This window comes from Hyperolius riggenbachi, chromosome 11 (assembly GCF_040937935.1).
Source record: "Hyperolius riggenbachi isolate aHypRig1 chromosome 11, aHypRig1.pri, whole genome shotgun sequence".
NCBI lineage: Eukaryota > Metazoa > Chordata > Amphibia > Anura > Hyperoliidae > Hyperolius > Hyperolius riggenbachi.
In genome coordinates this window covers 209,465,476-209,489,874 of record NC_090656.1, presented here as the reverse complement: position 1 = coordinate 209,489,874, position 24,399 = coordinate 209,465,476, and the positions used below count along the sequence as shown (strand labels likewise).

Genomic DNA, 24,399 nt, shown 5'->3' with positions numbered 1-24,399 from the left:
CCAGCGAGTCACATGACGACGGCTTCTGTCCAAGGTGCTGCCATTTCTCACTGCTCCATAAAGGGCAAGTCTATTGGAAATTGATATGAAAGCCAGAGGTGGAGTTTGATGGGATCGTCTAAAAGTGCCCATACATCAAACAATGTATGGGCAGATCAACCAAGAGACAGATCGCTCTCTGATCGGAGGATGCAGGCAAAAATGAACTCCACTCTATATTGTGATACCTTGGTGTCATTTTCATTAGACCATTACTAGCTATACACATCATTTGTGTGATTTACCCAGCAGGTATGGCGGTCACTCATTTGTTTATGCAGATTGTTCTCTCATCCCGCCTCCCTTTGTCTTTTAAAGAGAACCAGAGACGAAGCACCCTCATGTATTTTACCATATATATCAATGGGAACAAGACAGTAAACACCTACCCTGCTATTTGTTTCATTCTTCTCTGCTAAATCTGCCTGTTATCAGCCCTGATAAGAATCCCCGACTGAGCATCCAGTCTAGCTTTCACCGGAATGATTATAGCTGAGTCAGTCTTCTGTGATGTCTATTCAAGCCCAAGTCTGCCCCCTTGTGACTTGGCTTTCCTGCTATTTATCCTCGAAGCAGCAAAGCAGAGCCACAAGGGGGCAGACTTGGGCTTGAATAGACATCACAGAAGACTGAGCAACAAACGATCTTGCGCTCCTCTCTGGAAGCTGCAGTCACACATACACAAATGGTGATCTTCTTAGCTTTTTGAGGCCAATACACTGTTCCTATAGATATCACAGAAGAGTGACTCAGCTATAATCATTCCGGGCAAAGCTAGACTGAATGCTCAGTCGGGGATTCTTATCAGGGCTGATAACAGGCAGATTTAAGGTGGCCATACACTGGTCGATTTGCTATCAGATTCGACCAACAGATAGATGCCTCTCTGATCGAATCTGATCAGAGAGGGATCGTATGGCCACCTTTACTGCAAACAGATTGTGAATCGATTTCAGCCTGAAACCGATCACAATCTGTGTAGCTGCCGCCGCCCCCCCCCCCCCCTGCATACATTACCTGCTCATTACCTGCCGGCACGAGTCCCCTGGTCTTCTTCTCCGCTCCGGCTACTGAACTTCCTGTCCAGGGGAAGTTTAAACAGTAGAGGGCGCTCTACTGTTTAAACTTCCTGCCGGGACAGGAAGTTCTGTGTAGCTCTGGAGTCCGAAGCCCGAAGGGGAGAAGACCAGGGGACTCGCGCCGGCTGGAGCAGGTAATGTATTACCGCTGTATTGCGTCGGTCGTCGGGCATTCGAACACCGCTAACGACGCACTCCCGACCCACCGGCGACCGAGAAAAATCTTCAGCACAGATGGGTCGGCGGGAATCGACAGGAACGATTGTTTTCGAACGGAAATCGATCGTTCTGTCAGCAGTGTGCGCGGCGATTTCACAGCCGTTTCGATCACTGTGATCGAAACGGCTGTATATCGGCGGGAAAATCGTTAAGTGTATTGGCCCCTTAAGCAGAGAAGCAGGGTAGGTGTTTACTGTCATGTATGCATTGATATATATGGTAAAATACATAAGGGTGCTTCGTCTCTGGTTCTCTGTAACATGTTTTAAATGTCCCATTTTCTATTAATAAAGGACTAATTAATCACAATGGCCTCAATTCACTAACCTTAAAGGGGCACTATGGCTAAATTCTTTGTGTTTTGTGGCTGTGATATTTATAGCTATATGTGGAGAATAGTTAGGAACATGCAATGTGGCAGATGATTTTTTTTTTTTTTACACTAACACCATCCTTGTGTAGGTTTAGAGTTGCGTCGGCAGATTTACCTTACTGACGCGACTCAGGCTAATCCATTATGGTGCAGGAGGCATCTTTCCCTGCTCTTGTGCTGCTGTTGTTGGTCTCCCCTTTCGGAAGCGCTGGTAGCATATTCCATCTTTCAACTGCACAATCGTGCAGTTACATAGCTCTCCCCATCAGCCGTAAAGTGTAGCAATGTGCCGCCGTGCAGTGCGAGTGGCACGCAACCTCCATCTGCGGTGGGAAGCAACCGCCGTGTGGAGAGGGACGCAGCCTCACTGATGATGCTGCCCGGCAAGGACCCCTGTAGCAAAGCTGGCAATGAAACGGACACCTATTGTTGTCCGTTTCTATGGTTACCAGCCTTCGCTGTTTAAAGTGCGCAGTGTAGCGGCAGCATGAGAGAGCAAACACAGCGCATCTGCTCTCTCATGCCGCCGCTACACTGCGCACTTCAAACAGCGAAGGCTGGTAACCATAGAAACGGACAACAATAGGTGTCCGTTTCATTGCCAGCTTTGCTACAGGGGTCCTTGCCGGGCAGCATCATCAGTGAGGCTGCGTCCCTCTCCACACGGCGGTTGCTTTCCACCGCAGATGGAGGTTGCGTGCCACTCGCACTGCATGGCGGCACATTGCTACACTTTACGGCTGATGGGGAGAGCTATGAAAGATGGAATATGCTACCAGCGCTTCCGAAAGGGGAGACCAACAACGGCAGCACAAGAGCAGGGAAAGATGCCTCCTGCACCATAATGGATTAGCCTGAGTCGCGTCAGTAAGGTAAATCTGCCGACGCGACTCTAAACCTACACAAGGATGGTGTTAGTGTAAAAAAAAAAAAAATCATCTGCCACATTGCATGTTCCTAACTATTCTCCACATATAGCTATAAATATCACAGCCACAAAACACAAAGAATTTAACTCCTGTCTTTAATAACTCTTCTGAGCCGTTTTACAGTTATCACCATGGTGATATAATTGTGATAACTGTAAAACAGCTCTGAAGAGTTATTAAAGACAGGAGTTAAGTTTAGTGAATTGAGGCCATTGTTTTTTCTTTCTTTGTACATACTATATTGTTAGTGGGTGTGTCTATAGATAAGGGCAGTTGCTGCTGTTTTTTTTTCTCTCATGTCTTCCTGAAGTAAAGATGCGGACCTGCAGGATCACGGACAATCAAATCACATGAACAAATTACACGAGAGTATCATTTATTTCTTGATCTTTTTTTTTTTTTTACTTCTCACCTTGCAATGTATTGATTTATTTCCCCCCCTACTACTATCTTTTGGTAAAAAATGCTCTTTAGATGTACTTAGCTTTTACCTGCCTGACAAGGTGTCACCAGCCACCCTGCCGTACACAAGTAGAGTGATCTCACCTCTGCAAGAGAGGCGCCTGCAGTGAGTTACCGGCTGCTGGGGAGGCGGCGGGTGCAGAGCTCACAGGCAGCATTTGCGTATGTGTGAGCGCATCACAATGGTGTGGCTTCTTGGTGTGTGGAGGACTAATATTATACTGAAAGAAATGGAGGCGTTCAGAAAAATAAAACAATTAAATTATGAAAAAGAGTGTCAGTAAATCCACTTCCGAGAAGTAATATAACACCCCAATGGAGTAATAAGTAATCAGAAATACTTACCGCTTCTGCACAGTTGGTCCACCAGTGGCACCTATTCAGTGAGGAGACCTTGGGCAATACTTCCTAAGGGCTAGTTCACACTCGGCACTTGGAGCGTCGCTAGCCTGCGATTGCGTTCGGCTGCACAATCTCGTGATTCAGCGCGATTTGTGCTTGTGATTCCCGTTCAACAGAACAAGAATCACAGCGCAATCGCCCCTGAAACGCTGCATGCAGTGCATTGCGATTGATCGAAATCACAAACGCTGCAGTGTGAATGCATGCATAGGGATATATTAGAAGCAGCGCTTTGCTGATCGCCAGCGCTGAAGAATCAGCAAGTGGGAACCAGCCCTAACACTGCCACTGCCTATAGAGCGCACCCTAGTGGCTGCAGCTATGGCACTTTGAGTCCCCCAGGAGAAAAGGGTGATATAACTGTTTTGTGTTTTGTCTGTAAAGCTAGTCAATATACAACCCTTGCTCAATTTGTTTCCAGACAAACACACAGCCGATATTTCGATTGATATTGTTGTTAACGGAATGTCAATCAAGCCCATACACTCTTGCAATTTTTGCTTGTTATTACAATCGACAAACTGATGGTGTCTATCATTGCTTCGAGTCGAAATTGCGCCGGAACCGGTATACACTGCAACATATCAGCGATTATTATATAATGTAACTCGGACAAAAGTGTGCTTGATCAAGTATTTGATCGACAGCAAGCATATCTAAGGAAGTGGTTGTGTTATTCACGTCATAAATAAATATTCATACATCTTCACTTCATAAATATCATGGCCTCAATTCACTAAGCATTAGTGCATTCGGTAATGCTGAAAACAGCTGATTTTACCAATCACCTTCCCAAATTCCAATAAGGAGATCAAATAGGGAGAGCCACACAGCCCTGCTTCACAGAGCTCAAACCCACTAGAAGCCTTTTCTAAGCACTAGTGATTTTAAAAAAGCTCTGGATAATGTAATGCTATGGGGAATTTGTATAAAATCACATCGCTCCAGTGGGATCACACCCAAAGTATTACATAAGCAAGAGCTTTTCAAATCACAAAGCGCTCAGAAAAGTGCTCCTAGTGGGTTTTGGCCTCGAGCTGATTTGATCCGTTATGGTGGAAGGCAGGTCTTCACTCTGAAAGAGCAGAGGAAGGTGACATTTTATGAGGCTTTTCTGCATCCCTTTAGATATGAAAATCTGTATACTGTTATACAGACTAACTCCCCCTGGTGGGTGCAGCACATCTAAAGGGATGTCGGGATGCAGTGGACAGAAAACCCTGACTCATACACACAGCTCCCTGCCTCACAGCTGACCTGCTCCACAGCTGGTAAGTGACACTTACTGAGCAGGGCTTAGTGAATAGAAGCATGTTTTGTTTGGTAAATTAACAAACTTCTGTCTCATGCACAAAATCTTTAAGTAAATTTGGAAAAAAAAGTGTAAAATACTGAATGTGGTATTTTACCAACCTAAATGATTTTACCCAACTGCCCTTAGTGCATTGAGGCCAATGTATTTACAGTGCCGTTGCTGTTCTGTAGAGATATTTTCAGCATCCAGCGGAGAAAGCCTTGTTGGGTGGTACGAAAAACCATCAACATAAGCTGTGCTTCTATTACCAAGGCTGGCGCTTACATAGAGGCAAAGTGGGCAATTGCCCTAGAGCCCCAGAGCCTTTGTGGGCCCCCCAAGGTGTGTGTTCTCTCCCTCCCAGCTATGGTGACCCCATACATGCCTGTAGGAAACAAGGAAGAGAGGCACTGTGGGAAGAAGACCGTAGTGTAGAGCATGGTGCTGCCTCCTGTATCCTGCCTGGATTAGGTAAGACCCCAATGTGTGTTCACTCTGGATTTGTAAGGTAAAGGAGGAGGGGAATAATGGGTCCCCAACGATGCTTAGGCACCTAATGATCTTGTGCACCTGGGTGTGTGGTGGGATGGGTCCTAGGAGTCAGCTTGGAGGCTGCAGGGGGCATTTTTTAGGGGGGTCCATTAAATTACTTTTGCCCCAGGGCCCCATTGTAGCTAGAACCGGCCCTGTCTATTACAAACAACGGTAGCTTCAAAATAGCTTTTTGACCGACCATGCAAATCCAGAAAATAGACGTTATTTCCGGAAACACGGTAGTGAATTGGTCATCACAATGTCGATTGCTTAAAAAAAAGTGAATGAGCTCGATATACTTTTTTTTTTCAAATTCTTTTTATTGTGTTAAAGAACATATAAACAATAACACAAGAGCTCGATATACTTACGAATACTTATACAATCAACAAAAACAAAAAGCCTGACCCGATCTCAGTTTTAAATGATTCTACCCCTAAATGTCGATCATTATGGCATGATTGCAGAAGCCACATGGACACATTAGATTGTAAGCTCGCAAGGGCAGGGCTCTCTCCCCCTTTTGTGTCTTGGAAATCATTATACATTTTATTCATCATGTTACTTTTATCACTGTCATTACCACTTCTGTATTTTGTATTCTGTATGTTGTATCATTCTTTGTATTTTGTCACTAATTATGTATCTTGTATATTGGTGTACACCATTGTCTGTATCATTATGTTTCCCATGTTTGTTTCTTACTTTGTACAGTGCCACGGAATATGTTGGCGCTTTATAAATCAATAATAATAAAATTCAGTTTCTGAACAATAGGAAGTTATGTCTAGTCTAGTTGGGCTAAAAAAAAAAAAAAAAAAAAAAAAAAATCCCATGCAATTTTACTCTCTATAACATTGCAAACTATTGTACCTTATAAGGGGTCGGGGACACTTGGATCACAGTCTGAATTGAGTACATTTCTTTTATCTTACAGATTAGAACTGTTGTTATATTGTAACTAGATACTGCAATATACAGAATTTTCATTCTGTGAGTATATGATCCTTCTATCCTGCTGTTAACTTGGCTTCCAATTCGCTTCAGAATCAGCTTCAAGATCCTGTTTGGCATACAAATCTATACACAAGTCCAGCCCGACCTACATCTCTGACCTGGTCAGCAGATACACACCACTTCGCTCCTCAAACAACCTCCTCCTAACCACCAGGGCTGTGGAGTCGGTCCAAAAATCCACCGACTTCGACTCCTCAGTTTAGGATTCCATCGACTCCGACTCCTCTAATTTCCATATTAAAATTTTGTTGATTAATAGTATGTAACGTGAAATTCGTCTCTTAACTGCCAACGCTTAGGAATTTTACAAGACAACTGAAGTGAGAAGGATATGGAGACTACTATATTTATTCCCTTTAGACTAAAACTAGTCCTTGGTAAGAGTACTTGTAAAAGGTACAGACCGGAACAAAGAACATCTATCAGGCCCTAGGCAATGTAACTGTGGGTACATGTAAGAGTGATGTGCAGGTACTCTGCAGGGGAATGAGGAGATTCTTCCTCTATTACACATTCTTCATGCACAATCTGAACAAGGTTTATGGGTGACAGACAACACCTGTGTTCAATGTGCACAGCATTCTCAGTGGATTCCCTGCATCTCTGTGGGGAGTGCATATGTAGAGTATAGTACTACTGTGTAACAAAGTAAACCTGAGACAGATGAAATTAAAGTTTTATACATACCTGGGGCTTCCTCCAGCCCCCTTCAGGCTAATCAGTCCCTCGCTGTCCTCCTTCGCCAGTCTGGTGTAGTGCGCATGCACACACTCCGCCGCCGGGGGCATACTACACCTGCACAGCACTATTGCGCAGGTGCAGAATGCTCCTGGCTGTGGAAGCGGCACGTAGCCAGACTGCTCTGACTGGCTGAATTACCGAGACTCATAGCAGAAGATCCAGGTGGTGGAGGTGGACAGCGAGGGACTGATTAGCCTGAAGGGGGCTGGAGGAAGCCCCAGGTATGTATAACACTCTTCTTTTCATCCGTCTCAGGTACCCTTTAATTTGTAGTCACCAAACCAAATTTTAACAACATATCAAATTATTTGATTTCATGAGCAAAGAGAGTGCATACATTTGCATAAACCAGCATCAATGCAGAATTATTTCCATCTCATTGACCATCTCTATTAGTGACACGGCTACACATCAGGCTTTATTCTTACAGCATAGACGTTATTTAGTATATATAAGAGATTCCTGTGTACACATCATATATACTGTACGGTCACAATTAGATATGTATATCTGACTTTAAAAATACGGGGACTGCTTTATTGAAGCAGCACAAGTAACTCATTTTGATTGGTTTATTTCATTTTTGTGGACTGAGCACAGCTATTACTGTATATATACATTATTTTTAATGACTATTATCTGAGAAATAGAACATTTTATCATATTTTCTATTTTAATTACAGTTACAAATTCACTAGGAGTCGGAGTCGGTGCATTTTTTCCCGACTCCGACTCCAGGCACCCAAACTTCTTGATGCACTCTCTCCTTTCGTATCACTACCCCTCCCTCTAGATTGTAAGCCTTTGGCAGGGCCCTCTCCCCTGGTGTATCATACTTGATTGTACACCCTACCCAGAATATGTGATTACTATCTTATTGCTTTTTTATCACCTGTATTGTTGTATCTATTTTCTATTACATGTATTGTGTTGTCGGTCACCCCTGTTATCATTGTCTGTAACCCTATGTACGTATTGTACAGCGCTGCGTAATATGTTGGCGCTATATAAATCCAAGAGCGACAGGACAACCTTCTAGTAAAGCCAGGAAGCAGTGTGACAGCCAGAAAGCCATCCTGTATCCAGGGTGTCATCCCCTTTCCCCTTGGAGGATCCACCCCCTCCTCAGGTCCACTGTCTCCCCTCCCCAGGACCCACCATCTCCCCTTCCAAGGACCCCTCATCTTTCCTCCACCCCCATTTCCCCTCAAAGGACCCCCCATCTCTCCTCCCCAGGACTTTCCATCTCTCCTCCCCAGAACCCCCATCTCCTCTCCTCAGGACCCCTGTAGTGAATTTCTGTCCTGCCAGATTCTGCAACTTCGGGTTCAGCAACTGTGCGATGTTCATACTGTACATGCACGGTTGGCTTCCTTTGATAAACCTGCCTGTAATTTTAGCAACCGTGCGCACAACAATATTGTTTTTGCCTTCGTGATGGGTTTGCGGTGAAGGGGTGGTTAGGCATCAGTGCGTGTGTTAAGGATAGGCGTCGGTGGGGGGTTAAGGTTAGGCGTTGGGGATAGGCATTGGCAGGTAGGGTGGTTAGGGTTAGGCTTTGGCAGGGGGTTTGGTTAGGCATCAGCGGTAGTGGTTAGGCATTGGTAGCACGGTGGCAAAGTGGTTAACTTTCTCACATTGCAGCGCTGGGTCCCCCCGGTTCATATCCCTGTCAGGGTACTATCTGCACAGAGTTTGCATGTTCTCCCCTCGTCTGCGTGGGTTTCCACCAGGTACTCCGGTTTCCTCCTGCATCCTAAAAACATACCGATAAGTTAATTGGATTCCCCCTAAAACTGGCCCTAGACTACAATACATACACTACACGCTACATACATAGACATACGACTATGGTAGGGATTAGACTTTGAGCCCCTCTGAGAAACAGTTAAGCTGTTCGTATCCCTGCCAGGGCACTATCTGCAAGGAGTTTGCATGTTCTCCCCGTGTCTGCGTAGGTTTTCTCCAGGTACTCCGGTTTCCTCCTACATCCCAATACCATACATATAAGTTAATTGGATTCCCCCTAACATTGGCCCGAGACTACAATACAAACACTACACGCTACATACATACATAGCCATGTGACTATGGTAGGGATTAGATTGTGAGCCCTGGCCTCTAAGGGACAGTTTGGCGACAAGAAAATATAATTTATACATAGCTGCGTAAGATGTTGGTGCTATAGCAATACTAAATAATAATAATAAGTAGAAGGAGAGGTGAGAATAGGGCAGTGGCGTATCTAGAGGGGTACAGGCATGGCTTATGTCATAAGTGCCACAGCACCATGGGAGCCATCCTTTCCCCCAGTGCTCTGACGCCACTGCTGTCTCCCCATTTGCTGCAACACCTCAGATCAACTGCGACAAAAGAGAGGGTGGGCAGTACCCAGGGACGTGGAGCACTTTAAATGCACAAGTGACAGTACTGTGCACCCCCTCTCCTCGGTTGCTGCTGAATTGAGGTCTGTGAGTAATGGAGAGGCAGCTAAGTTAGGGGTGTTATCTATACATTGGCTGGGGAAGAAGGGTTATAGGACCTGTGGCTACTGGCTAAATTAACTTGGGGGAGGGGGCTGGGGCTACTTATACTGGTAACACCTCTCACTTCCTATACCAGGGGACAGCTCTAACTCCCTATACTTGGGGGGGTACTTGTACTTGGAGCCTCCTCTCACTTCCTATTTCAATGTTTGCGATAGGCGCCAAATTTTCCAGATGCGCCACTGGAAAAGGGTTAGGTTTGGTTGCATTTTATGATAGTACGTTACCGTAATTGGTTTGGTTGCATTCTCTGACAGTTAAGTTGCGAAAATGTTCACAGCACCCCATCATCTCCCCAGGACCCCCCTCCATCTCTTCTCCCCAGGACCTGCATCTTCCCTCCCTAGGCAAGTCCCCCATCACTCCGTCCCGCTCGGCGAGCGCGTCCCGACCTGGCTGTGGCTGAGGGATGCTGAGGGCTGCGTGCTGTGATTGGCTACAGCCTCGGCACGTGTGGCGCGCTCTGTCACTGGACTGGTCGGGCTGAGTGAGGAGGGCGGGGCAGGAGCAAAGGAGGAGGCGGGGAGACCGTTGCTCAGGTAACGGGATGGATGGAGTGCGGAGAGTCCGGAGCTCCCGAGTCACATCCAAGCGGCTGCTGTGCGGAGAGGTGAGGAGGTTCCCTATCCCTATGTGTGACCCTCTGTGTGGCCCCTGTGTGTGCTGAGGAGACCCCCTATGTGTGACCCTCTGGGTGTGCTTAGGAGACCCCCTATGTGGGACCCTCTGTGTGTGCTGAGGAGACCCCCTGTTTGTGCTGAGGAGACCCCCAATGTGTGGGACCCTCTGTGTGTGCTGAGGAGACCCCCTGTGTGTGCTGAGGAGACCCCCCATGTGTGACCCTCTGTGTGTGCTGAGGAGACCCCCTATGTGGGACCCTCTGTGTGTGCTGAGGAGACCCCCTGTGTGTGCTGAGGAGACCCCCTATGTGGGACCCTCTGTGTGTGCTGAGGAGACCCCCTATGTGTGACACTCTGTGTGTGCTGAGGAGACCCCCTATGTGGGACCCTCTGTGTGTGCTGAGAAGACCCCCTGTTTGTGCTGAGGAGACCCCCTATGTGGGACCCTCTGTGTGTGCTGAGGAGACCCCCTGTGTGTGACCCTCTGTGTGTGCTGAGGAGACCCCCCATGTGTGACCCTCTGTGTGTGCTGAGGAGACCCCCTGTGTGTGCTGAGGAGACCCCCCATGTGTGACCCTCTGTGTGTGTTGAGGAGACCCTCTGTGTGTGCTGAGGAGACCCCCCCATGTGTGACCCTCTGTGTGTGCTGGGGAGACCCCCTATGTGGGACCCTCTGTGTGTGCTGAGGAGACCCCCTATGTGTGCTGAGGAGACCCCCCATGTGTGACCCTCTGTGTGTGCTGAGGAGACCCCCTATGTGGGACCCTCTGTGTGTGCTGAGGAGACCCCCTATGTGTGACACTTTGTGTGTGCTGAGGAGACCCCCTATGTGTGACCCTCTGTGTATGCTGAGGAGACCCCCTGTGTGTGCTGAGGAGACCCCCCATGTGTGACCCTCTGTGTGTGCTGAGGAGACCCCCTATGTGTGACCCTCTGTGTGTGCTGAGGGGAGACCCCTTTGCGTGACCCCAGTGTGTGCTGAGGAGACCACCTATGTGTAACTCCCTGTGTGTGCTGAGGGGAGACCCCTATGCGTGGCCCCTGTGTGTGCTGAGGGTAGACCTTCTATGCGTGACCCCTGCGTGTGCTGAGGAGACCCCCTATGTGTGACCCCTGTGTGTGCTTAGGAGACCCCCTATGTTTAACTTCCTGTGTGTGCTGAGGGGAGACCCCTATGCGTGGCCCCTGTATGTGCTAAGGGGAGACCACCTATGTGTAACTCCCTGTGTGTGCTGAGTAGAGACCCCTATGCGTGGCCCCTGTGTGTTCTGAGGGGAGACCCTCTAAGCGTGACCCATGGGTGTGCTGAGGAGACCCCCTATGTGTGACCCCTGTGTGTGCTGAGGGAAGACCCTCTATGTATGACTACCTGTGTGTGCTGAGGGGAGATCCCGTATGCGTGACCCCTGTGTGTGCTGACGGTAGACCCCCTATGTTTGACCCCCTGTGAGTGCTGAGGGTGGATGTCACATGAGTGACCCCTGTGTGTGCTGAGAGGAGACCCTATGTATGACCCTTGTGTGTGCTGAGGGAAGACCCCATGCGTGATCCCTGTGTGTGCTGAGGGGAGACACCATTCGTGACCCCTGTGTAAGCCGAGGGAAGATGTTATATGAGTGACCCCCAGTGTGTGTTGAGAGGAAACTAAGTGTTACCACTGTTTCTATGGAGGTTTGGTGACCCAGAGTGTCTGTCTTGTGTATTCTAAGGGGAGAGGACCCCTGTGTGTGACTCCTATTTGGGCTAAGCTGAGGAGACCCCTATTTATGACTCTGGTGTGCGCTGAGGGTAGAAGACACCCTAGGGGGTAAAGATTTCCGGGGTCACTCCACTGTGTCCTGAGTGAAGAAACTTCTTATCTGTGATTGGAGGAACCAATTGTGTGTCATGAGGGGATGGATACCCCTGGTATATGCGTGTGGGGACCCCAGTGTGTATGCTATGAAGAAAGAACCCCCTGTATGTGAAAGGGGGGTCCTACTGTGTGTGCTTAGGGGAGGAATTCCTTTATGTAACTTGGGGGGATCCACAGTGTTTCCTGAGGATTCTATTCTTATGACTCGCTAGACACTACATGTGTGTGCTGTGTGAATTATCCATTATACAGTATGTGACTGGAACCGCTCCTATAAGACTGTTGTAGACCCTGCATATCCTGAGGAGAGATGGTCGTATCCATATACTGTATATGTGTACAAGAGAATTAGGAATTATACTTTCTGTAGCAGTTCATTTTTTTTGTATGACCCCTGAGTTTACTAAGATGAAGGTGTTGTTGCTTCATGTAGTGGGGTTCCCTCACTTAAAGGGCACCTGAAGTGAGAGACACATGGAGGCTACCATATTTATTTCCTTTTAAACAATACCAGTTACCCGGTAGTTCTGCTGATCTCTTTGGCTGCAGTAGTGTCTGAATCTCCCACCTGAAATAAGCATGAGGCTAATCTAGTCAGATTTGAGTCAGAAACGTCTGATCTACATGCCTGTGTCTATGGCTAAAAGTATTAGAGGCAGAAGATCAGCAGGATAGCCAGGCAACTGGTATTGTTGAAAGGGAAACAAATATGGCAGCCTCCATATCCCTCTCACTTTAGGTTCTCTGTAATATTGTTTAGACTCACTCTTCATCCCGAGACAAGGGATATCTGCACTTCATAAAGCAGGGGCCCCTTTACCGCCTTACACAACCTCTTAAATGTTCCCGTTCAGAGAAAGAACCCCTGCATAGCAGGAACAAAAGCCCCGTTACACGTGAGGTGCTCCAGAGCGACCAGATGGTATACAGATGTTCCCCCCATTGTTCGACACGAGGTACCTCATTTCACATGAGAGCATTCTGCACATATGCTAGCATTACAGGCAGAATATTTTGCACATGCTAAGGCTTCCCATGGATTCCCGAGAGACAGCCTTGGAATAAATAATAAATAGCACCAGTTACAACAAGAGCTGAGAACTTTCCGCAAAGATGCCGCTGACAACTCTCCAAATAAAGATTCATAGTTTGAATCTCTGCTTGACACACAGTAGCGTTCTCTGCTGGTTGGTTCATTCAGATGTGTGTTGGTGTTTCCCATACAAGTGCGTTCTGTAGCATGAGTACAGTGCAGCCTATCCTCCCCCCCCCCCCCCCGCTTCATTGATGAGTCCATAAACAAGCCTTCGCCAGCCCTCCTCAATAATGAAACCAATCTCTAAGGATACAAATATTCCACAGCGTTTTTATGCACGATATTATTATTTGCTGAGGCATCTCACAATTTTCTGTTTTGATTTTTTTGTCCCCTTTTCACACAAAAAAATGTCTAATGAAACCCAGTAATTGATGTAATTAGCGGTAATTACCCCGCTACCACTCCGTTAATTGATGTCATTTTCCTGCTGTTTATTGTACAAGTGCCGTGTGCCGAGTTATTTTAATGCCATGTTTTGTAAACTTGTCTGCCATCAGCCACGATTCGCTGAGTTCCATATATATGTGGAACACAATTATGCCCCCCCTTCCTCCCAATAATCCTTTCCAGCCCATCATTATTTGGCTTATTCTGTTGACGGTAGGGAGTTTAGCTTTTTGTCCACCACAGAGGTTTTTTCCTTCCATGAATGGAACCTATGGCGATGCATCTACGGTGACCATATTGTGCATTTATTGAGCATTGTCGTTTAATTGACTGGGTTGCAGGCTGTGCCTGGAGCACTCACGTCGCCGATAGACTCTGGGAGTAGAAAAGGGATCAAGGGTTTGCTCAATTTATATGCAAACAGCGAAAGGCTCTTCTGCACTGAGCTTGCTGAGAGGTACCAGGCAGCAGATGTCCTCCTTGCTCCTACGTGAAAACCCTACCCCCTGTTTTCATTTCAGTGTTTACACTGCAACCATTGCTCAGGAATATTTTTTGTGCTGAATTTTTTAACGTTTTTCATGCTCTTTAGTATGCTGCTTCTAAAATTCATTTTTTTTTAGTATTTTCTATCTGTCAAACTCAAACTAAGCCTTATTGGCTGACTGAAGTCCAATTTTGAGGGTTTTGTAAGAGGCATAAAAACACAATGTATGTTTTGATGCGTTGCAAGACATTTTCGATGCATTTTTTAAATAGCCCCCTTTTGAATCGTACGCCGCCGTGGGGAAATAATGTTGCCTTAGAAATTTCCTTTATTTATTAGACTAGAGAATGGGGTTTTATAAAGAATAATTTGTATGTCAACATGTTTTGTGTATAAAATGCGTTTAGCATCGCACCAATAGAGGCGTTGGTCTCAGAAGCCCATACGAGGTGCCTTCAGGTAGTAAATGAGGTTATATTCTCCTTTGTATTTGCAGGAATGACATTGGTGCTTGGAATCCCAAGGATATAACGCCATTTCTTCCACCATATGGATTTAAAATCGGTACCGTTCATTAAAACTAGTTTAATTGTTTACATTTTGACCCAACAGCGGGTGATGGTTGGTTAACCATCCTTTTCTTGGAGGTAAAGTCATATTTCTTTTGGATTTGGTTTCCTGTGGATTACCCCCCGTGACTTCTCATGATAGACGGAGAGTGAGGAACGCCATGGATATGGAGTCTTTGGTCCGCGTTTGGATGGTTCCGATAGGGTGGCGATGCCGGAGACAGTTATGCTGAGATGCGTTTTGGAGTTTTGAATATGGATTCTGCTGTTTCAGCACCGGAACATCTGGATCGATGGTTCAATGGAGGAGCGCTGTAAAGGAATACATCTGGTTATTTTTTGGATTTCCTGAACAAATAATCAGAAGGATGGAATCTGACACTAAGCACCACCAGCGGAGAAAACCAGTGGCCCATGGACTGGAGGACCAGAAAAGGGTAAGGAAGCCGCTGTAATGATAAGTTGCTTATCACTGGAGATGATTGGATTATTCAGCATTCATTTTTCCAATGGAAGAAAGCATGTGGTTCATTTGATCAGCTGACTAACTTGTAAGGCTGCGAATGGCTGGCCACCACCATGTGATCATGTCTCATTTTCTTCCTGTCTTTGCCTGTCCAGCCATTCAGATTTAAACTGAACCGGAAGTGAGAGGAATGTTGGACATGCCATATTTATTTCTTTATAAACAATGCATATTGCCTGCCTATCCTGCTGATCTGTCTCTAATGCCTCAAAGCAAACCTGAAGGGAAGAGACAAGGGCCGTGGAGTCGGTACAAAAATCATCTGACTCCAATTCGGACTCCTCAGTTTATGAAACTTCCGACTCCAAGTACCCAAAATTGCTTTGACTCCAGCTCCTTGCCTCTGATTCCTTTGCCTAATACTTACCAGGGCTGTGGAGTTTGTACAAAAATCATCCAACTCTGACTCCTTAGTTTATGAAACCACCAACTCTGACTCCGACTCCAGGTACCCAGAATTGCTCCTTCTCTGACTCCTAGACTCCGACTCCACAGCCCCGGAGGAAACTCACTTTAGCTTTGATATCTACCTAAGTAGAGGGAAGGCTCTGCATAGTATAGAGCTTTCACATTTCTTCGTCCAGCTCATTCACCGAACATCTGTTCGGATCTTCTCTGCAATCTTTGGAAGTTGGAACAACTGGCATCCCCTAGTAGTTCCAAGGATGAGTGCATCCGTACTGTGGTTTTGCGTGTTCGGACTCACGCATGCACAGTATGGAATGTGCTCTTCCACAGAAATACTTCGGGACATAAATAGTTCCAAAGGTTGTACAAGTAGTTCCAAACAACTGAGTAGGTGAATAGCTACAACCAGGTACGTCTAGCTGGACAGAGGGATGGGAAGGCTCCATGCTATCCAGAGCCTTCCATCAACTTAGGTAAGTATCAAGCTTGAAATGAGTTTCCTCACTTTGGATTTACTTTCAGAATCTGCACCGCTAATCCGGTGACACACACCACATGGAGTGCACCGCTCTCTAACAGTGTAGTAGAGTTTCCTCACTTCAGGTAGACTTTAAGCCACTGACTCAGAACAAGTTTGCAGATCAAATACTTTGACTGACGTTTAACTGCACTAACTGCATGTTTCCCTTGTGTAATTCAAATACGGCTGAAGCTAGAAAGATCAGCAGGACAGCTTGGGGCCACTGGCCTTATTTTAAAGGTGATAAATATGGCAGTCTACTTATCTCATTCACTACACGAGGGTGTTTTTGCACTGTGTATGTTTTGTTGTCTTAGCCTCGCAATGCAACCCTGCCGAAAAATCAGCCTGGGCATTGGACATGCGTTGCAACTATACAGCTAAGATGTAATCATGGGCATTACCCGGCCAACGCATAGCATGTTGTGCATTAGTCTGTGTGGAAGCCCCATAGGAATATCATTGTATGACGTTGCGATGTGTAGATGTCCACTGCAGTGCAACACAACAAACACAGTGTTAGAGGTCCCTAAAGTAAAAGCAAAAAAATATAGAAAATTATCAACAGTAAGTAGTGGGAAGCCTCTGGATGGTCCAGAGGATTCCCAGATAATCTGCAACCCCACCGTTGCTGCTTGGAACCCCCTGCATCTTCATGGCCACTCTCATGTCCATTGACATGGGCTGTTGGTGCCTATGTGTTACCCCATTGTGGAAAAATGCATTTAGTGTGAATGGGATCTATGTTGGGTGCCCAAATATCAGACTGGCAGCCTAAGGGCCCGTTCACACTGCACGCGTTTCCAGCCGCGTTTTGGAAACGCGTGCAGGTGGCCGACACGCAGGACATCAGACATTGCATAGAGTGCAATGTCTGATGTTCACACAGCATGCGTTCCGGACCTGTGCGGTCCGGGAACGCATGCTGCACGCAGATTTTACAAAAACGCGCGGCTGTCCCATTCACTTTTCAGTGATGGGATCAGTCTATAGTGCTGTGACAGCGCTCCTCTTCTTTTCTACAATTTAAACATAGAAAAAACAATCGCACATAGTGCATTACTGTGAATCACAAAGTACAGTTCCCCACACGTGCATAAGTGCTCAATTGTGCATCACTCGTGGTCTCTACAGCCCCTCCACACTAGCAGCTCACCAGATTGACACCACCTCACAGTCCAGGTGGGTCTAGCGCTTAGCCTATAGAGCGGCCAACTCCAATGACACTTCCACGATAGTTTAGTTCACAATTGGATGATCCATATTTAATGACAAGTTCCACATGAAAAACATATAAGAACACACATAGCATAAAACCGTTGGGCTAAAAGTTATGGCCTGCGCAATATCAGCGCATTTACTTGTGTAGGAAGATAACAGGCATTTCAGGCATTGCAGCCTAGCAATAAAGCTTCTCTGCTGGCGGTGTCGGCGTCCCGAACTTCCCCGCTCCTCGTGGCAGCCTGTCTCCTGACCTTCCAGATCCCAGTGACGTCAACGCTCCTGGTCACGCCCGACACGTTTCGTCCAATGGACTCATCAGGGGCTGACGTCACTAGGGCGCTGACGTCTTTTATACTGAGGGCTAGCTCTATTGTGTAGTCTATGGGTGCCTAGGCATCCACTACTTCCTTATTATGACGTCATCAGTGGCCGTCTGGAACACGGCCCTATCTGATGACTAAAACCTGTGATGAGGGTTAATGCCATCTTGTGGCCAGATTACTAACTTCCACCCTTTTGGCTGAAGAAAATCTTACAGTCTAAAACAGTGCCATCTTGTGGCCATTTAGCTAACTTATTAAAGCTAGGTTTGCCAGTATATCAACTCATGATTGAACATAAGGGTGGAACACCCTTGTTTAAGAATATATTTTATATTTTAAAAAGTCCCAATGTTCCAGTTTTTTCTTGTTTTTTCTGGTTCAATGATTTTCATTATCTTTTTCATTCGGAATAAAAAATCTTGTTAATAAAAACCAAAAACTAAAAACTAAAAAGGACACATTTAAGATTTAATAGAAATCAACTCCTCCATCCTGCCTATTAATTTCAACATGGGGGACTGGTTAAAGGTGGCCACTATCACCATCCCTATGATACTCAAGGGGTCGACAAAGCCCAGATGAAAGGGGGCTTTGCACAGGGAGCTCAATATCTTTGCTTCTATTACTTACATGTTTCCATTAAGGATCTTCTACTTGAGGCAGTGATGGGATCAGCCACGCAACGCATACGAACGCGGACATGCGTGCGTTCGTACGCGTTGCGGTCCGCATGCGTTGCGGTCCGCATTTTGTAGTCTGAACGGGCCCTAAGGCTCCATTCACATCAGGGCCGTTTCTGTGCGCTTTTCACAGCGCATTTCGCTGTGCGTTTTGCAAGGTATTGGTTTTCCCATGTAACTGAAGGTGCCTGGTTCACATCTATGCGCTGTGCTGAGCTGCATTACAAAAACGTAGTTGCACAAATATGATATATGTACTAAAAGCAGTTCCATTACAGTAGTGTTGCATGCATTTCTGTGTGTTGAGCTGTATAGCGCACCTCAATGCAAGTTAATGGTTGACCTTTTTTTAGAGCATAGAAATTCATGTGTTTTTTTTTACCTCTAATTGAAGAAAAATAACATTTTTAAATGAAAACAAATCTTTATTGACAACTACTACTGCTACAATAAGCAAAACATGCTGAAAAAATGTGTTTAATAAAGCGCACCACAACGCATTCGGTTTTTATTACGTGCTTTTACACGTTTCTGAATGCAATACCCAATATGTGAATGGGACCTAAGGTCTTGAGCCCACTGCTGTGTTTACAAAAATGCATGTGTTTTTAAAGTGTTTGAGTGCGTTTAAATGCATTTTAAAATGTTTAAAAAACACATGCATTTCTATGCGTTTTTATAAACGCAGCAGTGGGCTAAGGCCCTCAATGATCGCCAAAAATTTGATGTGTATCCCCACCTTAACAAAAACAGTCACCCGATAAATTCAATGACAAGCTTTAATGTTCCAGGAGATGTAATGGATAATACATTGATCGTCATTATGTGATTTTGACTTTGAATACATGTATTTGGTTGGCGTAACAAGCTGAAATGGCATCATATGTTGGTAATGTTACTCTTGTTTCTGGAAACTCTGGAGAGCAGTTCAGGTAGCGTTGCTGTTTCGTATGTGCTCTGGGTGTTTGCAGAATATATTCCTCCTAGAATCATCCAGGAAATGCCTCTGTATGATCTTCCTGCTGTTATTGATCTGTATATGGATAGCAAGCAACAGCCAAGGCAAAGATTCTCCTAACAGGCAAATCTCCACTCTCCATGGAATTGAAAGTTGTCCTTTAAAATGAAACCCAATAACTATTGGTCAGTTAGCTGGCAGATGATTAATTAACACATTGGCTGGGTAATTAGCAGCGTGGCTTTCATATGCTAGCATTGCTTCTATCTAGTGGATTTTGAGAATTGTATTCCACTATCTACTAATTAAGCTTTATGTACTCTATTTATCCATTTTGTCCATATTTGATCACATTTCCTTAACAAAAGTGAGAAATGGGAAAAGGAAAATGAACTGAACAGAGCCGTTTTTGTGCATAGGCAAACTGGTGAGTTGCCTATGGGAACACTTCTGTAAGGAGGGGGAGGTGAGAGAAGGAACCATGCCAAGCTCACAATGTTAATGGATTTATTATATACAGCTTCTGGCTAAATGGTGGGAGGGATAGAATGGAACTGTGTTGTAATTTTGGAGTAAACAGGACATGTTATAACCCCTAACCAGCCCAGTACGGGTAATTTGTTAGCTAATTTATCACCTAATAGACTCTTCGAATTTGCATAAGAATTGTGGCCTGATTAGAATAATAATGGTTTGATGTGAGCTATTTATATCCTAATATTGGTTATGTACTATATTAATACTGCAGTGTTCTATTAGCATGACGGTGGAGTGGACATCCTGCCTAAATGACCAGAGGGTTCTGAAGCAGAGCTGAGAAAGATATAGACAGATGCAGTGGCGTTACAATAGGGGATGCAGAGGTAGCGACTGCAATGAGGCCTTTGGACCAGAGGAGCCCTCAGCTCTTCAATGGTTTTATGCTGGTAATAATGACATTTACCTATGCTTTGAATAGTTATACACCTATCATACTGTGAATGTCCGTGGCAGGTTGTGCAGCGCCATATGAATTGTTTTTTATAGAGTGCTTGGGGGCCCATGTAAAACTTGCGCTGGGACCCACAGCTCCTTAGGTACGCTACTGGATAGATTGATAGTGTTTTCAGTTTCACTGTGCACAAGAGAAGGATTAATGGTAAAACACCATTTCAGCTCAATAATAGTGCTTATAAAACACAACCATTTAAAGAGACACTGAAGCGAAAAAAAAATGATGATATTATGATTTGTATGTGTAGTACAGCTAAGAAATAAAACATTAAGATCAGATACATCAGTCTAATTGTTTCCAGTACAGGAAGAGTTGAGAAACTCCAGTTGTTATCTCTATGCAAACAAGCCATTAAGCTCTCCGACTAAGTCTAAGGCCCATACACACGTCGTATTTTTTATGGTTCAGACGGGCGTTTTTGTGGCGTTTAACGCAGCGTTTCAGACGCAGCGTTTTTTGGGATCTACTGCCATCCCATGCAAGTGAATGGGAGCGTTTAGAGCTGGCTTTTGCAGGCTTTCATGAAAGCCTGGCAGTAGATCCCAGCGTTGCGTCTAGTCTCAAAAGCAACATGCTGCTTTCAGAGGCGGTAAACGCGAGGAAACAATAGCAGCGACCAGAACTGCTAGCCCTGAACGCTTTTCAAAAGCCTTCAAAAGCTAGCTTTTAAACGCTGGCGTTTGAACGCAATGCCAAGCAAAAGCTCAGCAGACGCCCGTGTGAACCAGCCCTAAGTCGTGGAGAGGGCTGTTATCTGACTTTTATTATCTCAACTGTAAGTGAACTGTTTACTTTTTCTCTGCCAGAGGAGAGGTCATTACTTCACAGACTGCTCTGAAAGAATCATTTTGAATGCTGAGTGTTGTGTAATCTGCACATATTATAGAATAATGCAATGTTAGAAAAAACACTATATACCTGAAAATAAAAGTATGAGAATATTTTCTTTGCTGCTAATCTTCTAGTAATTATTCATAGTACACAACCAATTCATTATATCATATTATTTTTTTTTTCGCTTCAGTGTCTCTTTAACACTCCATCATAACAGAAACTTGGTGATGGGAGTGTCAAAAATTGCTGCCAGTCAGTGGGTGAGTTCAGGTTTTCAAATGAGTGGGATCCTACTTTGTGTACTTACCATAATTATTCCTGTAACAGGGTTGTTTTTTGTGGACCGACAAAAGGTGCTTACACACCCACAATGGCAGTTCATTGCAGGTTATGTTGATGACAGTTCATAGCTGGCTGCAAATTTAATCGGAAAGATATTTCTTTTTAATTATTATTAAATGATAACAAGGCTGGTGTGGTGCTGAAATATGTCTATAGCATGATTTTTGTTTTGTTTTGTTTTTTTAACTGTCACTTTAGGAAAATAGCTGAGAATGAATGTGGAAGCAAATGGCTGTGTGTCTGTTCACAATGAATATTGTTTGGAATTGAGTGCGTCTTTAGCAGCGAGCAAAGCTTGCTTTAAATCGGAGATAAACCATTTAAGTTATTGAACTCTGCCAATGATTTTCTATGTTGAACTATTGATTTCATTTTTTTTTGGTATGGTATTCATCTTTTTATCTAATGTAATATAATAAAGACATCAGTGTGGAAAAATGTGTGTGCTTGACAGATGAACTATTTGTGTTTCTCCTGAAAGCCAGAGATGATCAGGAAATGTATCTAATGTGTAAATTCAGGTTCTATCAGAAATAATCAAGCACTGATTAATTGATCAGCAGCTGTTGAATCTGATTGGCTCCTGGCAATGTTCCAGTATGGCCCCAACAAATCCAGTCCCAATAGAATGCAAGTATGCAAGTTAGTCACATTTTCTGCAGTCTGTGTATCCTTATAATGGTGACTAGGTGATCTTCCTGGCTTCACAGCAGGTAGAATCTTTACCTTATTCTGTATCGCAGAATCTGATTGGTTGATGTTGAATTCCAGGGACACAATGTCAAACCACCACTTGCTTGTTAATCATTACAATATATGAGAAAGTCTCCCTTTTCAGGCCAAAACAGGTCTGTCAATTACATCAATGGGACATCTGTCTGGGCAGACCTGGGCACATCACTTGCTGCCCAGACTGAGGACCCATTGATGTAATTGACGTGTCTGTTTTGCTCTGATGAAGGGATTTGATTTCCCGAAACGTCAACTTTGTGTCTGCATCAATAAACACATATAATTTGGGAAGTGCCAGCTCTTTTCATATATTCTATGGATTACAAAGGGGTTGCTGTCAATCACCCTAAAAATTTGGCTAAAGCGTGCCAATATTTGATATATACCAAGGGTGTGCTGGTTACTCTGTAACTTGTTAATGATGTCATAATGAAATGTAACAATGTAAACTGGTGAGAGTGTAAACATGACGCCATCTCCTTGTCTTGGACTTCCATGTAAGGGGGCAGTTTGGAGGTCTGGAGCAGAATATAATGGGGTCCTAGATCTTAAGCCCCAGTGCCGGACTACTACACATGCGTGGTCCCAGCTGTGAGCACCACCCTATCACTCTCTCGTAGCTGGGAGCACTCTATGCAAGTGTAGTTACGACAACCTGGGAATGCACAGAGGAATAAGTGGTGCGTGCAGCCGAGACTACGCATGCGCAGTAGTCTGCCATTCAGCTGAGTCATGGACTTTACCGGGCTGGCAGCGGCACAACACAGGGGACCAGGAGAAAGGCAAGGGAGCAGACAGACTCCCATTTATCTCAGGTTTCCTTTAAAGAGACACTGAAGCAAAAAAAAATTATGATATAATGAATTGGTTGTGTAGTACAGCTAAGAAATAAAACATTAGGAGCAGAGACATAAGTCTAATATTGTTTCCAGTACAGGAAGAGTTAAGAAACTCCAGTTGTTATCTATGCATAAGAGCCACTGATCTCCACGGCTTTCAAAGTCGCAGAGAGCTGTCTTCTGATGCTTATTATCTCAAGTGTCTGCTACTGTATTGTTTTTCTTTCTGCAGAGAAAAGTTCAAAAGTTCATTAGCCTGCTCTGCAAAATCATTTAGAATGCTGAGTAGTGTGTAAACTGCAAATATTAGAGAATGATGCAATGTTATAAAAAAACTATATAACTGAAAATGAAAATAAGAGAATATTTTATTTGCTTCTAATAATCTTGTAATTATCCATACTACACAACCAATTCATTATATCATAATTTTTTTTTTCGCTTCCGTGTCTCTTTAAGTTAATGCTCTGTCTTGTGTTGATCTATCATTTTGATACAAGTATTGTTGCTGCTTTTTGGTGCGTTAGTGACCTCTGGTGTCATAAATCATGCTTTATTGAGAAAGATTTTCTTCCATATATGAAACTTTTTCTGGATCCCCAGTGCTGGTTTGTCATTTACAGAAGACTTAGAAAAAGTTTAATACAAGAGTTCGTAAAGATTGAAATGTTTGCTCTGTGAACCTTCTGTCTTTCTGAACAAATGAGTTTTGAGCCAGAAAAGATTAGTCTAATGCTGGGAATACACAGGTTGATCCAGTGGCCGATTAGCCGCCGGATAGACCCCAGCCGCGACCCGCGTGCGCGCGGATCGATTACTGCTCGTCCCCGCCGGCGCTCCTTATCAGCCGCTCGATTCCCTGCCATTGTCCGCCGGCGGGGATCGAGCGGGCGGGGGTCGAGCAGCGTGATCGGACCAGCTGGATATTATCAGCTGGCCGGATCAGCTGGTCGATATACGGTACAGAAACGTACCGTGTATCCCCAGCATAAAAGTGCTTGGAGAAAGAATCAACTTTTTTTTTTAGTCATCTATTGTTGCCTAAGGCTACCTTCACAGCTGAGCGTCAGACAATAGAATCAAATTGCTGACACAATGCAATTATATTGTAATGGTAGGATGGCATTGGCGGGTTGAGGCTCATCATACACATCTGCCAACAATCTGTTCAACTATCTTCCAAACTTGTCTGTTGAAAGATAAGTTGTGTGTGTGTACAGCAGACAATCAACCAGATAATCAACTGATAACAGGTTGTTTGCCAGATCCAACTGGTGGATCTATCTTACTAACTATCGTGCAGGTTGGACTGTGTGTACAGGTCTTTTGAACAACTTTATTGTTTTTGAGTGCAGACATGTTGTGAC

At 44.8% G+C, this 24,399-nt stretch overlaps 1 protein-coding gene across 1 annotated transcript in view; it reads left to right on the top strand.

The window, feature by feature from the left end:
• Positions 1 to 10,171: 10,171 nt before the first annotated feature.
• The window catches only part of NAV2 (neuron navigator 2), a 629,613-nt gene continuing 615,385 nt past the window's right edge, over positions 10,172 to 24,399 (top strand). Inside the window, exons 1-2 of the mRNA XM_068260211.1 lie at positions 10,172 to 10,245; positions 14,580 to 15,089. Of these exons, the coding sequence (XP_068116312.1) occupies positions 14,946 to 15,089 (144 nt within the window). The 5' untranslated portion in view covers positions 10,172 to 10,245; positions 14,580 to 14,945. The remainder of the gene's footprint in view (positions 10,246 to 14,579; positions 15,090 to 24,399) is intronic.